We start from the raw sequence: 17,954 nt of genomic DNA on the forward strand, positions 1-17,954 counted from the left end.
TCCCAAGCACCTCACAGCTTTGAAATGGGCATAAGCCTTCTGACAATGCCCTAGACTCCGGTCCGGCCATCTACGTATCACACCTAGACTCCTCAGCTGCCTCCCCACTGTTCTCTTCAGCAACAAGGTGCCAGACAAAAACCTGTAATTCTGGGCCACAGTCCCCGCTACAGGGCCACATTTGAAATGCGTTCCATTTCCCCATGTGCCACTTCCCCTTCCCACCTCTGATTTTTCCATGGATCCCAACCCTCCACCAGCCGATTCTACACAATCTCGTTCGTTCCTAGCAGCACCCGCAGCCCTGGGCGAGAGCCACACCCTCCGCTACCACCATCCTACAGGAATATCCTAACAATTCTGCCCTGACGGGTCTTCCGGGTGGGTCCCAGCACAGATGTAACCCCTACAGAGGTGCGGGTTTCCTCTTCCTTACAGTTTAAATGCTTTCATAGGTTTTCTATTGCTGCTCCCTTCAATGTCACTGAAACTCTACATCCCCTGAAAATGTGCCCCCCCCCCCCACTCATTAGAGAGACGACCTCACTGAGGAAGCTGCAACTTTTTACCCCAGATCCTGATGGGTTGCTTTCATCTCAAATGTCAATGGAGCCCCAAGGAGCCCACTCTGTAGATGCTTTCGTGGCTGCCTGTCCACATGTGGGGGAAATGTTTGAAAAGAGAAACTTGGAGGAGAGCAATGACAGTGGTGACGGTTGGAGAGGGAAGGAGAAAAAAGAGTGCACAGCTGTGATCAATGACAACCGAAACAGGTAGGGTTGCAGCTTGTAGAATGGTGAGGACATAGAGGAGAAAAGGGAGATGCCCTGTCAGTGAGGGCTGCAGAAAAGCTCCCAAGTTAAGTGGAAGAAAACCCATGGCCTGAGATGCGAACAGGAAGTACACTCTGGGACCAGAACAGGAAGTACACTCTGGGATGAGAACAGGAAGTACACTCTGGGATGCGAACAGGAAGTACACTCTGGGATGTGAACAGGAAGTACACTCTGGGACGAGAACAGGAAGTACACTCGGAGTTGCGAACAGGAAGTACACTCTGGGACCAGAACAGGAAGTACACTCTGGAACGGGAACAGGAAGTACACCCTGGAACGGGAACAGGAAGTACACCCTGGAACGGGAACAGGAAGTACACCCTGGAACGGGAACAGGAAGTACACTCTGGGACGCAAAGGAGGCAGAAGCCCAGCCAGCAAGCCAGTAGGCCAGCTCGCAGGGAGGGCCTGGCCGGCGCAGCGCCTCAGGTCCCCAGGACGCCGGTTTTCTACCAGGATGACGACTGGCCCCATCTTCCTCCCTGCTGCTCCCACCCAGCTGTCACCCCCCTCACCTGTCTGCTCTTCTTCTCCTTTCTCTCTCTAGCTGACTCTTCTGTCCTAATCATCTCGCTGCCTGTTACTTCTATCCATCCTGCATCCATCATCTCAAAAGACAGGTCTGGGTCGGCCAGGACGGTCCTGCCAGACCCCAGGACTGGGCTGCCACCCCCCACCGCCATCTCCCCATTTGCTGCCCGCAGGTTCAGTCAGCTGTGCCTGTGCAGAGGGTCCCGGAGCATCACCAAGGCAACATCCCTGCAGAGCCCCAGTCAAGACCATTCCATTCGCAGTGACTAAGGGCACGAGCGCTCTCTCTGTAAGGCAGGCCCTCGGAGGGCCGGCTCTAACACCTGCAAATGCCTTGTTTTCAAGTGGTTCTGTGACACTTCCTTCTGCAACCTTTCTCCAGGCAGCTCCTCCTGGTGACGAGGCTGCCTGGGGGGAGGGTCAGACGACACGACACGTCTGCTTCACCTTTCTAGGTCAGAATGGGATCGAAAATGTTTAGTATTCAAACAGAACTATTTTAGATGACAAGGAATTACTATTTTAGAATAAATGTTTTTAAAAGTAAGTTGAACCCAAAGGACCAACTCCTGTTATCCCAAATACTTGGCTCAAATGTTGAAAATTACTACAAGCTGATACTGGCTCAGAGGGAGAAAACATTCTAACTGGAGCGGCTTCCAATAAAGCAGGTTGCCGGCCACTGGTGTTAATCAAGAAGAGGCAGGACACCCATCTGCCTATGATGCCAGCCAAAATAATCCCATATAATGATTACAGTCTGTTTTCAATCCTTCGCACTAATACAAATTTGAATCCTCACCACTTCAGAGGGGAAGTGTTGTTGCCACAGACTCTCAAATCCTTCCAGCTCTGAGTCCACACACCCCAGCACATCTGCTCTTACTCCCCAATTTAATCTCAGCCTAAGATGAACTTTACCTGTCAACTTTGATTAAAAATACCACCTTTGGGGGGCACGTGGGTGGCTCAGTCGGTTAAGCGTCAGACTTCGGCTCAGGTCATGATCTCATGGTTCGTGGGTTGGAGCCCCACCACGGGCTCTGTGCTGACAGCTCAGGGCCTGGAGCCTGCTTGGGGGTTCTATGGCCCCCATCTCTCTCTGCGCCTTCCCTGCTTATGTTGTCTCTCTCTCAAAAACAAATAAACATTAAAAGAATTTTTAAATAAAACACTGAAAACAAATGCTACCTTTGGGACTTTAGGTTGAACATAGTGAGTATCTCAAACACACACATTTAGCTCTCTTCCGTCCCAAGCTTACCCTCGAAAGGCTACAAAGAACTTAAAAAGGAATAAACAAACAAAAAAACAACTCAAAAGGAATAAGCCCACAAAGAGAACAAAAGAGATCATAGCCAACACTTTCAAGAAAATTTCGGAAGCTGGACAAATGGTAAGTGACTTCCAATTTCTGCTTTCCTACTCCAGTAACAGCCTGCAAAGGGGTAGATGAGAGGAGGGGATAGAATTCAACCCCTGGCCAGAACGCTCCTTCTTCCCAAATCTTGGCAACTGGAAGCAACGGGTTTCCTGATAGCACTGAACAGTTAAAATTCTAGATGTATATAGAACGGGGGGGGGGGTGGCCCAGAGAGGGAGAACAGTCCAGACCCCTTGTGTGAATGTAGCTATTGTTACTGTTAAGACCTTTTTCTTGCTATTTACTTTCTGTGCCCCCTTGTTGTTCCTCTTCTCCCGCCCTCTTTTGGGTTAATCAAGTATTTTGAGTATTCCATGTTATCTTCACTAATGGCTCTCCAGTTATACCTCTTAGCTTATGGTTTTTGTGGTTGCTCTAGAGAATTATACATGCATCCTTAATTCATCAGAGCCTGTGTTAATGTTACACCACCTCACGTATAATGTAAGAACCTTCCAAGAGTGTAATTCCATGTCCACCCGCTTAGACCTTTGTGCTATTCTTGAAAATATTTTTCAACCTGCTACACTGTTATTCCTTAATCTTTGTACATTGTTTCTTTCAACCAAGTTCCCTGATACTTTCTTCCTTTGGGAGGGGTTAAAGACAACAGCCTAGACCATTACTGGAAGGTAACTTTTATTCTACTTTTGGAAGAATAGTCAACACCCTCTTTTAAAAACAGAAAGAGAATGTGCACTAGGCGTCAGATTTGCATAAATGAAGTAACGTATTACTAGTTCATTCCTCTTTCATTAGAACCTTGTTCAGAAAGTTGAAATGACTTTTCCATTGGAACCTTGTTCAGAAAGTTGAAGGAGCCACATCTGTGAATCAGAACAGAACATTTTGTACAGCAAAGTAAGAGAGAAATTTCAAACTAAAAAGTGATTTCATCATAAGGTTCAGATTTGGAAAATAACTTTGACACCTACTTACTATCTTTGAGTAGTTTCAAAATTTAGTCTCAAAAATTCTCTATTTTCAAAGACAAAGAATGAGAACAGAGAACCTTTTAAGTAACCATCAAATATATCAAAAACATCAAAACTTGGCTCTGAGCTTTCCAAGATCTGAGAGGTTACAAAATTATTTAAATTTTAATAATATGAAAATTAACCTCAATTACTCTGATGTCCCTTAATAGGAAGGGAAGGAGATTTTTTTTTTTTTAATTGGATATATTCTATTAAATCTGATATTTGTGACTGGCCTTGTGTAGTGTGTGGGAACAAGCTTCACCTGCCAACATACTTCCCACACATCTTTTAAAATATGAGGGTCAACGAGATCCCCAAAAGGAGTTTTCCAAACAAGCAAGCTATTATTGCACTCCCCCCCTTTTTTTTAAATTTTTAAACATTTATTTATTTTTGAGAGACAGAGAGAGACAGAGACGAGCAGGGGAGGGGCAGAGAGAGAGAGAGGGAGACACAGAATTTGAGGCAGGCTCCAGGCCCTGAGTTGTCAGCACAGAGCCCAGCATGGGGCTTGAACCCATGAACTGGGAGATCATGACCTGAGCCAAAGTCAGACACTCGACCGATGCAGCCACCCAGGTACCCCAATTTCATTCTCCCTTTAATGTGAATATCTGTGTGCCTCTCAAGATCTGAAAATCAGAAGGTTTTTCTGGTTGTTGTTTTTTGGTTTGTTTTTGATAAAATACTGTGCATATCTACTCAGGTTAATTTTATTAAAATTTTTTTTTCAACGTTTATCTATTTTTTGGGGGGACAGAGAGAGACAGAGCATGAACGGGGGAGGGGCAGAGAGAGAGGGAGACACAGAATCGGAAACAGGCTCCAGGCTCCGAGCCATCAGCCCAGAGCCTGACGCGGGGCTCGAACTCACGGACCGCGAGATCAAGACCTGGCTGAAGTCGGACGCTTAACCGACTGCGCCACCCAGGCGCCCCAGGTTAATTTTATTACAAATGATTAATGGATGATATTTTAGAAACTGGTTTATTTAGTTGAGTTTCCCATCAAATATTGTAGAACCTATTGTGCCCTCAATATGAAATCCAGTAATAGCTGGGGGCGCCTGAGTGACTCAGTCGGTTAAGTGTCCGACTTCAGCTCAGGTCATGATCTCACAGTTCGTGAATTCAAGCCCCGCGTCAGGCTCTGTGCTGACAGCTGGGAGCCTGGAGCCAGCTTTAGATTCTGTGTCTCCTCTGCCCCTCCCCCACTCACACTCTGTCTCTCTCTCTCTCAAAAATAAACATTAAAAAAAGTTTTTAAAAAATCCAATACCTGAATTCTACACCAATTTTTTTCTAAAATATTCAACTTTTAGTGAAATTATTTCTCACAAATTGAGAACAGACTAATAGTCAATGAGACACGGAAGTATTTTAAAAGATTAATATGTAAAAATAAGTACAAAGAAAATGATAAAATGATTCAATCCTGTAACTGACATTGTGTAAATAGTGTTTATTTAGATACAGTAACAAATTTTGTAGTCACTGTGCTCTTTGTCTAGGCTATTTTTAAAGATTTTTTAAAATTCTTAACAAAACTTGCTCCACTAAATGTATGCCTGACTAGACTTATAAGCATTAACTACTAAGATTTATTTGTCAGATATATAAGTCTACTCTGTCAGGTGCTGGCAGTGTAGTTGAACAGACAAGTGGTATTAAATTTTTAGGCAGATTTAATCATCGGATATTAATCAAAATCATTAAGCAAAAAGAAAGTGATTGTTTTTACAACTCTTAGAAATAACTTCTATGAGCTGGATGTAAAAATTTGAAGGAGAAAAAGATGCTTAGAGATCATCTTAACATATGGGATAATAATTCAAACACAAGGACATGTGAGTAATGCCTCCCATGTCCAAAAGCATTTCTTGGGAATTAAAGCACTAACAACTTCCATCTGAATGACTGTCACTGTATCTACTTTAGAACCACAGACCTATGCAAAATGAAGCTAAAATCCGAATGTATGGCATCAATCAATGTATTCTTTAAAAAAATTTTTTTTACATTTATTCATTTTTAAGAGACAGAGAAAGACAGAGCACAAGCAGGGGAGGGGCAGAGAGACACAGAATCTGAAGCAGGCTCCAGGCTCCGAGCTGTCAGCACAGAGCCTGACGTGGGGCTCGAACTCACAAACCCTGAGATCACGACCTGAGCCGAAGTCAGGCGCTTAACCGACTGAGCCACCCAGGCGGCCCACAATCAGTGTATTCTTAAGAGATTAAGAAAACTGCAACGTCTCATTACCAGAATTTCAGGAAACTGAATGTCTTAAAAAACCTAACAGCTTTATAGACCACTGGTACATTATTAACACAAAAACTGATCCTTTGCTAATGCAGAATCTGTAATTACCACCAGAGAGAAGTTCTGTCTCTGGTTTTTCCATACTTGGGGAAGTAAAAATATCTAGGTCTAAGCAATTTAAAAAACTTTCAGTCAAGGGGTGCCTGGGTGGCTCATTTGGTTAAGCATCTGACTCTTGATTTTGGCTCAGGTCATGACCTCGAGGCTCGTAGGATCAAGCCCTGCATTGGGCTCCACTGGGCTCCGGGCTGACAGCCTCTCTCTTGGATTCAGATTTCCTATTTTCTTTGAAATACGAGGTCAAGTCACATGAACTCACTAACCAGGAAAGACATCCATTATCTTAACTAACTTTTTCGATAGGACCTCTATGCTGAAAATAAAATAATATTCAATCTTCACACAGGAGATGGGTCCTATGAGTATCTTTCCTCAAGAGGAAAAAGCTATCAAAATAGTTTATTAGCCTCCCTACATTTACCAAACACCTTGGCATTCAGAGAACTGCTGCGAATACACAACTGAAATGAATGAAAAATGAGACGCAGAGCGAGATTTAAAGACAAAAGTCTCAGGTTTAGAGGAGGGAGGGCTGCTGAAAACAGAAATAAATATCTACTGGCAACATTTAAGCCAAAAAGTATGAAAACAAAACAGACTTGTGGTACTAAAACCCAAGAATGAAGGTACAGGAAATCAATGAAATATTCTAAAACTAAAAGCTAAAAGCTAAAATTCTTCACTGAGCTCCACAGGCAAATCTTTTGGACCACAGCATTATGTTAAAAAATGTGTTTAGAATTTTAAAGTTCTTTAAATATTAGGAGAGGACTGCTGCAATGTGTATGTGTGCATGGATGGACGGAGAGATGTATCGATGGGTGGGTGGAGGGACGGATGGATGATCAGGTAGGAAGGTGGATGGGTGGATGGATGGACAGACAGAAATACACAGAAGTTCAAAACATGTACTTACCATTCACTACTCTGCAACAACAATTCTCTCAATTTGGCTGGGACAACAGGTGATTTTTGTTAAAGTCCAAGTAAGGAACAAGAGGAAAACATTTTTGAAGCGAGAGTCCTTTAATAACTATACTCATTTCCAGAGAACAATAAATACAGAAATTACAAGCAGTACGGGTAACGGTAATCTTTTCCTTAGCTACAGAAAACACCTACTTTTATACAACTTCATGGGCAAACATGTCTAACGAAAATCAGCATTGGGAAAAGCTACACAACAGAAGAAAATCGCAAGTAAAATAAAAAATTATTTGTTCCTGCCCCTAACTACTGAGATTCATACCCCAGGCAGAATGGGAAGGCAGGAGATTCTGAGGCAGGAGGGCATGCTCAGCTCCGGGCAGCAGCGGTCTGAGGTTGCTCGGATTGGAGCTGTTTACCAAGATATTCCCTAAAACAGCAGGAATAAAAGGACAAGGTCAATTAGAATTTAAATGACAGAGAATCTCTTTCAAAATCGAAGCATAACATACAATGTCATCTATACTTCCTTTAATAACTACAAATTAGTAAAAGAGCTCGCGAAAACTAATCCTTTCCAGATTTGAAAAGTGCCCGTACTGTATGAATTTTAAGCGCTCTGTTTACCATGCACAAGTCGTCACGCACGCCAGGTGGCTGTGCACACACTTACAAGGCGGTGCCTCCTTCCCCGTCTGGGTACGAGGCCTGTTTCCGAGCTCGGCCACATTCACAATCTGCAAAGCTCAAAACCCACTCAAGTATGACTCCACAGAGGTGTACCAATACACGAACAACAGGTGTCCTCGTATTACTGAATACAAGTATCGACACCCAGGGGTGAAAATAACGCCAAGATTCACAACTTGTAGCACAGCCACTGTCTCTGCACCAACATAGTCTAGAACCTTCACAGTGATGGTCACGCTGGGTCCTCAGAGTCGCCACGGGAACAGAGAAGGAGTATTCTCATTTTACAGGGGGCACTGCAGCTTAGAGCAGTGGTTGCTGAACTATTTAGATCACATTCGCCTTCAAGAAATGAGCTGAATCCACACCCGCAGCAGGTGTATATTTAGCTCTTCGTTACATACAGGCATCACTGTTAAGTCCAGGACAGAAACAATTTCTTTCCCACTTTCCTGTGAACGACGTGCCCAAACTATTGTTTTTGAACAGAAGACATTTTGTAAAGAACATTTAAGAGTCCCTGCCACGAAAAGGAAACAGCATGAGTTTTGGATAGAGGCCTGGGCCTACGTCCCGGCTGCACCCCCTCAGGGACGTGCAGGTTCCAGAGGCCGTGGGATGCGGGCACCTGCTGGGGACGAGCCGCGGGCACACACAGGCCTAGCGTCGTCTCCTCAACCCATCGGCTGGCACCCAACCTCTCCCCGTCCAAGCACCTCCGGGAAACGACCTACGGGGGCCACCGGCGTCTCCCAGCAAATGTGAGCCTGCCTTTCTCCACAGAGCTAGAGAGAGGGGAGAGAGGCGGGGTTTGCACAGTCACGGCCGCAGGCCACAGGCCGCTGTCACGGCCTTAGCCCAAGGCTAGCGGAGCTGTGAAGCAGGACTGAGAACAAGCAGCAGCATTCAGGGCATGGACCAGAGCGAGTTCTGCGGACCGGTGCAGGTGAGGTGTCAGGGACCCCCGGAAGTCTCACCAAGGTGAAGGAGGATTGAAAATACCACGGGGCAGACTGAAACTTCCTACCGGGGCAAGACGGTCTGTGTGCTTTTCTTACCCTTCCGTGAAAGTTCTCATCACTGACTTACCAATTCTGTGTGTCATATTAAAGCATATAACATATTCCTGTGCCCACCAGGAGCTACCCTGACAGGACGTGGACAATGGGGATCTTATGCCCAACCAACCGTCAAGTCGGTAGTTCTAAGTCATGCAAGGGAAAAAAGGGAAACCAACCACCTATACGTTTCACTAGACAGGAAAAAAAGCAGGAGTTTATGGTCACTATCAATGGTGCCATTCTGGGGAGGCCTGTAACTAGGAACCACGTATGACTGCATAAGTGGGCTGGGTTGTGTTGTGTTGTGGGGGGAGGGAGAGATGAGGGGTACGATATAATATTTATTACAAGATGTCCAGATCTTATGTATTGTGGACAAGTCTGAGAGTTAAAAACCCCAGGGAGACCCAGTCATAGTGAGTCCTTACCCTACAGTGAGGTTTATCTTCAAAAGCTAGACCAGGATCCCACAGTAAATATCTGAGAAAAGTCCCCTCAGGCTTTTGGCAAGGGCAGAGGAAAGGGAACCATCTCAAAATACGCCAGAGCACTTTGTACTTAATAAGGCCTACCCTCGAGGGAAACTGGCTAACTAGATAGGCCTTACCTGCTGGGATATTATCAGTGTCTAGCTGGCCTGGGGAAGGGAGGTAACCAGCTCTGTGTAGCTCACTCTGGCCATCCTGTCCCACCCAAGGGGGTAGAAGAAACCTTGAGAAACGCTTGTGAAGGAACCTGCCTGAAACAGGCAGTCTGGAGAGGGCATTCGTGTCTGGGCTCCCAGCTATGGGCAGCCGGGCACCGGGGGGCATCCCCTGGCATACGTGAACCCTTAGAAGAGAACGACCTTCACCATATTACAATGGAGTGTCAGACCTTCACTATATTTAGGGCTGTTTAAGCAAACATTTTTATTCTTTCTCTAAAACTGCAGTTACAAAGAAGAAAAAAAAAACATAGTTGAAGACACTGTGATATTCAACATGCTTTGCCTATATAATTTAAACACATGGAAGGGGCGCCTGGGTGGCTCAGTCGGTTAAGCGTCCGACTTCGGCTCAGGTCATGATCTCACCATTTGTGAGTTCGAGCCCCGCATCGGGCTCTGTGCCGACCGCTCAGAGCCTGGAGCCTGTTTCCGATTCTGTGTCTCCCTCTCTCTCTGCCCCTCCCCCGTTCATGCTCTGTCTCTCTCTGTCTCAAAAATAAATAAACGTTAAAAAAATTAAAAAAAAAATAAACACATGGGAACTTCATCTATATAATTTAGTGCCAGGAAAAAAGTGAATTTTCTCCTGACAAACATCTTAATCTACGAAAACTACAACCACCCTTATTTCCTTTTTTCCCTTGGCTGCCAAAAAGCTTAGTAGAAAATCCACTGTTACTATCATCTGTGTATTACTTTCTTTAGTCTCCTTTGGTGTATAAATTTTCATAATTAAAATGATAAAGGACCTAGAATTCTATATATCACATCTTTCTGTGAGTTTATTAGAATAATTATTAAACCTACAACTGAGTCATAATTGTATTTCTCTTGACTTCTGCCTATCCTGTCCGAAAACTCGTGGGTATAACATAAATCATGAATGAAATATCCTTCTCTGAATGTATGAAAACAGTTTTTGTTTTTTGAAAATACGAACTTTATATTGGCTTGCAACACAGATTTCTATTTGGTAAAGAGAAAAAATAAAATCGAAATATTCTGTACCAGCCTGTCGTAATTATTTTTTTAATGCCAGCTCACTACAGTTATGTTATTCATTCTTCCAGCTTTTATCATGACCGCACACAAAGCAAATTCCGTTTTTATGAATTGGTTTTCCTGTGTAACTACAGAACTATGTAAAACTCACCGTGCCCTCTGCCATCTGCATCTAATTTACAGTTAGAAACCCAGAAACAGGGTCAAATTCCAAACTTAAGAACATACAAACTGTCCCCACAATACTTTAAAAATCCCAACCTGGGAACAGTGATCTCCACAACACGTACCATTTCCCAGTGCCTGCTGTTTAGTACGAAGCACGGCCCTCACTGCTTGACATATATTTTCTTATTTATTCTCCACGATAAGATTCATAAAAGCTACAGACGAGCCCCTGTTTATAGAAAAGGAACTGGAGTTTAGCGATGAAAATGACATACTATAATGTTAGGCTAACCAGTTATTGGCAGGAGGTGTTTGTACACAAGTCCGTCTGATTTACAAACTCAGAGTCTTCATCGCTATACAATACCGCCTCACGGTACACTATCCGACCTCCCACTAGCTGAGGACATGTTACTGTGTAGACGTGAGAATAAAAAGCTTAAGGACATCACAACGCGAGTCCTCAGCTTATTTCTCAAATGCATTTTCATGACCACTCGCCACTTCATTTTCTAATGGCATCTAAATTCAAATCTCAATAGGGTCGCAGTATCTCTAAAGAGGTCAGTGATTCTAAAAGTAGAATCGATTTATGTGAGTGCTGGCCCTAAGAAACAAAAATGTGCATTTTAAAAGCAACTGCCTTAGAGTCTATTATAAAAGCAATTTAGGCAAAATTTGCAGTAACGAAGTTATTTTTCACACAGGAATTCCAACAATCAAATCATTTAAACCAGCTATAAAATCTAAATATCCAGAGTTTCTTTATCTCTAGCTTATTTTCAAGAATAGTCCCTCTTTACCTATTACCAGCAGCTTTATCATTAGATCAGCCGTGTCTCACACACTTTCTCATTTTTCTAACAAATGGTCATGATACGCAACGCATCGAGCTCTCAAAACATCAGGAGTGGCAGCAGACACGCCTTTCATCTTTTTTTTTTTTTTAACGTTTACTTATTTTTGAGAGCGAGCAAGCATGCACAGGTGAGCAGGGGAGAGGCAGAGAGAGAAGGGGACAAGGGACCCGAAGAGGGCTTCGTGCTGAGAGTACAGAGAGCCCGATGCGGGCTCGAACTCAGAAACCGTGAGATCGTGACCTGAAAATCATGACCTCGCATCTTTTTTTTTTTAAGGTTTGTTTTTCTAGGGGCGCCTGGGTGGCTCAGTTGGTTGAGTGTCCGACTTTGGCTCAGGTCACGATCTCACAGTTCGTGGGCTCAAGCCCTGTGTCGGGCTCTGTGCTGACAGCTCGGAGCCTGGAGCTTGCTTCGTATTCTGTGTCCCCCTCTCTCTCTGCCCCTTGCCTGCTCACACTCTGTCTCCCTCTCTCTCAAAAATAAACATAAAAAAATTTAAAAATTTTACGTATAAAGCTGCTATAACTCTCCCTGTGCAGGTCTTTGTAAGGACATGAGTTTTCAGCCCCTTTGGGTAAATACCAAAAGGTACAATTGCTGGATCATATGGTAAGAATATATTTAGTCTTATAAGAAATCATCAAACGGTCTTCCAAAGTGGCTGCGCTGTTTTGCATCCCCACCAACACCACATGGGGGTTCCTGTCACTGCACACCCTGGCCAGCATTTGGTGTTGTCAATGTTCCAGATTTTGACTAATCTGATAGGTGTGTAGTGGCATCTCATTTTTGTTTTAATTTGCATTTCCCTGATGACATAGGATGTGTAGCATCTTTTCATATATTTATTTACCATCAGTGTATTTCCTTTGGTGAGGTGTCTATTAAGATCTTTGGCTCATTTATTTCTCAGGTTGTTTTCTTATTGTTGAGTTTTAAGAGTTCTTTGTACATTTCAGGTAATAGATGTGTCTTTTGCAAATATCTTCTCCCAGTCTATGTCTCATCTTCTAATTCTCTTGACGTTTTTCACAGAGCATAAATTTTTAACTTACGTCCAACTTCTCGGTTATTTCTTTCATTGTATCTGAAAAGGCATCACCGTGCCCAAGGTCATCTAGGTTTCCTCCTATATTATCTTCAAGGAGTTTTATAGTTTTGCGTTTTACATTCAGGTCTATGATTCATGTTGAGTTAATTTTTGTGAAGGGTGTAAGGTCTACGCCGGATTCATTTCTGCATGTGCATGTCTAGTTGGCCCGGGACCATATGCTGAAGAGACTATCTTTGCTCCACTGTATTGCCTTTGCTCCTTTGTCAAAGATTAGTTGACTGTATTTGTAGGGGTCTATGTCTAGATTCTCTACTCCGTTCCATTGCCCTATTTGTCTATTCTTTCACCAATACCACACTGTCTTGAATACTGTAGCTTTGTAGTTACGTCCTAAAGTCAAGTAACGTCAATCCTCTTGTCCTTCTCCTTCACTACTGTGTTGGCTATTCTAGGTCTTTTGTTCTGCATATAAACTTTGGTATACGTTTGTTGATAGCCACAAGATAACTTGTTGGGATTTTAATTTGGGTTGCATTGACTCTACAGATCAGGTTGATTCTATTGATCAATCTATAGATCAAACCTTTCGTAGAAGTCCCACAGTCCTTGGTTATTCTGGGTTTTTCAGTCTTTGTTCTCTTTGCTTTTAGGTATTGGAGGTTTCTATTGATATTTCTTTGAGCTCAGAGATTCTCTCCTCAGCCACATCCAGTCTATCAATAAACCCATCAAAGGCATTCTTCATTTCTATCATAGTGTTTCTCAACTCCAGCATTTCTTTGTGGTTCTTTCTTAGGATTCCCATCTCTCTGCTTACATTATTCACCTGTTCTGGCATGCTATTGTATCCATTACGGTCCTTAGCATAGTAATCATAGCTGTTTAAAACTCCCAGTCTGATCATCTCAACATCACTGCCAGGCTGATCCTGATACGTACTTTGTCTCTTCGAACTGTGCCTTTTGCCTTTTGGTATGCCTTGTCATATTTTCTTCAAAGTTGGACATGATGTACTAGGTGAAAAGAGCTCCTGTAAATAAGCCTTTGGTAAGGTGCAGGAAGGGGAAGCATTCTATCATCCTGTCATTAGATCTCGGTCTTTTAGTGAGCTATGGCCTCTGGACTGTGAACTTCACAAGCGTTTCTCAAGGTTTCTTCTACCCCCTTGGGTGGGACAGGATGGCCAGAGTGAGCTACACAGAGCTGGTTACCTCCCTTCCCCAGGCCAGCTAGACACTGATAATATCCCAGCAGGTAAGGCCTATCTAGTTAGCCAGTTTCCCTCGAGGGTAGGCCTTATTAAGTACAAAGTGCTCTGGCATATTTTGAGATGGTTCCCTTTCCTCTGCCCTCGCCAAAAGCCTGAGGGGACTTTTCTCAGATATTTACTGTGGGATCCTGGTCTAGCTTTTGAAGATAAACCTCACTGTATGGTAAGGACTCACTATGACTGGGTCTCCCTGGGGTTTTTAACTCTCAGACTTGTCCACATTGAGCCTCCTGAAATTCAGCAGAGTCCAGGTTTTCCTACCCAGGTGCTGGCTCTCTCACTGGTTTCTGCTTACGGGTCTGCCCCAGTATGCCTAAACTCCCTGTGCGTGCTTCTCTGTCTCTCCAATCCTGGGAGCTGCCGTTAGCCCTATGTCCTTCCCTCTCCTATGGATCCAAAAAGAGTTATTGATTTTTCAGTCTGTTGAGCTCTTTACTTGTTGTCAGGATGCAGTAGGACCTTCCAAGCTCCTTCATGCAGAAACCACAAACCAGAAGTCATCCTAAATGATCACATCACATACAGATCTAGTTATGCACCACGCAGTGTGGGAGAAAGGTCTGTGTTGTTACAAGGACTTTTAAGAAGAAAATTTATTTTATATTAGTTATGAATAGTATATAAGCCAAGTCCATATTTAAGGCTTATTACAGACTCCTTTGTCTTGAATTATATTTGGAATATTAAGACTTTTAAGTGCATGAGAGTAGACAGAATGTCAATTTACCTTCTTCAAGTACTAGGTCAGTGCCTGGCATATTCTAAGATGTCAGTAATTGCTGAATGAAAAATAGCTGGAGAATCCTACACTACAGGAAAGTTAGACCCCGAAAGAGAAAGCCTTTTTCTCCTAACAAGAAATGTTCTGAAACACCAGATGAGACAAAGAGGCCAGCAGTTAAACCTACCAAATACTTCATAATCTAAACCAGTTCATTACTAGCAGAATGCTCAAAATTTAAAATTATTTTAAATTTCAAATTAGAGTCTCCTTATAACACAAGAAGGCTCAACTAAATCCACGGTAAAGAAACAATATTTTAGAAGGCAAATTCAACATTTTAATGATATGTAGTGGAAAGTGTATTAAATTAGCTTTATAATTAAGCTTAAAAGATCTCCTAAGCCTACAGAATTATTCTTTAGAGAACCATTTCTCCATAACATATGCAGAGACTAAAATAAACCAAAACATGTGGGCCAGTTGTTCCTCCAATGTGAATTTATAATCACCGGAAATGGACCTTAGAGCTATGTAGAGCATCAAGTAGATGACCGAAATTTGGAATACAGCATGCAAGGACATAAGAGGTTTTTGGTTTGCTTGTCTCGTTCTGTTTTGTAACTAAGACCATCAACCATAAACCTTGGGGGGGGGGGGTGTCGCTGGCCTCCTCCCTCTTATATTCCCCTCACATCCAACTTATCTCCAGGTTTGACAGATTCTCTTCTCTCCAACCCCTGACCCTGCCTCTCTACATGGACATCCTCATAACCTACCGCCTGGCTTGAATCTGCAGTCTCCTCACTGGTGTTTTTTCCCTCCAGGCTCCAAATCCACCAGCCCCCATTGTCTCTAAAATGGTCTTCCTAAAATGACACTGCGATTATTTTTACTAATCTCTGTAGTTTTCCACAGTCTTCAGGAAGGAGTTCAAACCTAGCACAGCAAAGACGGTTGTCATGACCCGGCCACTATGATGTCTCCAACCGTATTTTCAGCTTCGTAACCAGACTCCAGCTGTCCGGAACCAGTGGTAATTCCCCCAATGGGTCAGGATCTCTCTGACCTCAATATATGTGCATACATAACTCTCTCACTGGAATCTTCCCACCCTCTCCCTATTCTCCCCCTCCCCTTCACTGGTCTCCTAATCTGCCAAGAGCTCCTATATCCCTTCCCAGGCCTGGACTGGGCCCACTCTCCACATGGCCATATAGCCCTTCCCCACAGTGTTACAGTGAAGCATGTGCTTGTCACACTCTGCTACAGGAGTGGCATTAAATTGCTTCCTGTTCGATGAACAGTCTAGCTTTCCTCCCAAAAAGTAACCAGTAAAGTTAGCTTTGTTCAAATTTGGAAGTCCAATATACATCTTTTAAGTACATGATGAATGGAGTTGCCAATTATCATCATCAACCTTCACTGCCAAAAATTAGTTTTGAAATTAAGATACATTTCATTTAAATAAAATCTATAATTGGCTATTTGTTCAGCTAATAAATCAGTAATAGTAGTATAACTATTTTACTGGTTTTAGTTCATAAATATTTCAAACATCAAAACATCAAAAGCACAGGCAATTCCTGTCCCATAAAAATTACCAAATATCAGCTTTCAAGGGATTACAAATAATTTTCCTAAAACTCTTAAAAGGAAGAAGGGATTTTAAGAGAACATGAACCCCACACATAATCACAGCCTCCTCAATTATCTATGCCAGTGGAGGTAGGTCATATGGGTCCTGAAACAACAGTCAAAATCAATGCAAATATTGATAATTTTATACATAAGATTATATAGCAGATTTAACTTCTGGAAGAGAAACTTCTACTCAGTCTCCAGTATCCTTTTTCTCTCCTTCTTCCTCAATAATAGAACCACTGAACTTTATAGTAGGACATGTGATTTTAGTCAAGCCTTCACTTTCCAGTTCCTTTGCAGCCACGTAACTGAGTACTGGCCAACAGGGAGTTGTTGCTGTTGGAGGAGTCGTTGTTGTATGGAGAAGTGCTAGGGGGCACATTCCAGGAGGCTTTCAGTTGCTTGGTCCATCCACCACCACCCACTGTCATGAGGACGAGGGCTACACCCTAGGAATGGCAGCATCCTGAGCTGGAAGAAGACTGGATCCCTTCGTACTTACAGTTGAGGACTGTCTACCCCCATCCTTTCACGAGACCCTGTTCAGAACAAACATCTGTTGTGTCTCAACCATTGTTATTTTGGGTATGTCACATCATTAGCAGAACCTATCCTTCCCATTATGTCTCCTCTTGAAAAAAACCCTCAGTATCTATACTAGATATGAGATATACACTGGCTTTAACACAAGGGTATGTGACTAGCTCAATTAGTCCAGCATGTAAAATATGCTAACAGTTAACCTACAAACTTAAATAAATCCAGACAGAGGGCAGAACTCAAATTTTTTCCAAATACTGAAATTCTGAAACCTTCCTCAATGTCTTGCTTCAATATGTGGCAGTCTCTGTCACCATCTCAACCTGACAGCTCAGCATTTAAGTACTGCCTTTTCTAATTCTCACCCATGCAGAGAGGAGCAGAAAGGCTGACTGAGATGTCAAGCCAGAAGTAACAAAATTAGGTTTAACAACCAACAAGACAGAAAACCTTGAGCACCTCGGAAAACAGCAAATTGTGACCATGTAACACTATCATCTATTCCAACCGAGAAACTAGCATATTATTCAAGACTAGTTAAGCAAAGAGACAGGAGAGCAGAAAACAAAAACAGCTGGGAAGCATGATATTGTGAACAATCTGGTCTGAAGAGCATTAACCACTGATAAGAAATCATTTAGCGGAGAAAACACAAGGTGAAATTTTTCATTAGCAAAATGCAGAGTAAATCAAAATTCTGTTTTAAACATTTCGGCCCACAACTTATACTCAAAACTATGCCAAAAATCATTCAAGAAAAAAAAAAAGAGTACTCTGATAGCTATTTTCTAGTGTTATGCTGCAAACACAAACACTTTGGATAGTAAATATTCTGTTTCCACAGGCAAACCCATACATTTGCTTTTATATTTAATAATCCATCTATATGCCTATAATTTATCATATTTGCTAAATACGATCATTTATTTCACATGATAATAAGGTAAAATAATTTCTCCTAGTAATTTTCTCCAAGTTGGGTGTGCCATGTTTCTGTCCTAAAGCTTCAAATGAACAATTTATTTCAGGAAACTGGTCTCTATTTGTCACAGTATAAAAAGTCTATTCTTACAGCCCCCATTTTTAAAGTATATATTTAATATTATAAATCCAAGGTACTTAATTTTTTTTTTATTTCTACAGAGACAACAGATCAA

At 42.6% G+C, this 17,954-nt stretch overlaps 1 protein-coding gene across 3 annotated transcripts in view; it reads right to left on the minus strand.

Annotated features, from left to right (window-relative positions):
• Window positions 1-7,158: 7,158 nt before the first annotated feature.
• ATP6V1H (ATPase H+ transporting V1 subunit H) overlaps window positions 7,159-17,954 on the minus strand; it is a 109,594-nt gene continuing 98,798 nt past the window's right edge. For all 3 annotated transcript variants that reach the window (XM_043601071.1, XM_043601073.1, XM_043601072.1), the window contains one exon: window positions 7,159-7,508. In XM_043601071.1, coding sequence (XP_043457006.1) covers window positions 7,448-7,508 — 61 coding nt within the window. In that variant the 3' untranslated portion in view covers window positions 7,159-7,447. The remainder of the gene's footprint in view (window positions 7,509-17,954) is intronic.

Source organism: Prionailurus bengalensis, chromosome F2 (genome assembly GCF_016509475.1).
Source record: "Prionailurus bengalensis isolate Pbe53 chromosome F2, Fcat_Pben_1.1_paternal_pri, whole genome shotgun sequence".
NCBI lineage: Eukaryota > Metazoa > Chordata > Mammalia > Carnivora > Felidae > Prionailurus > Prionailurus bengalensis.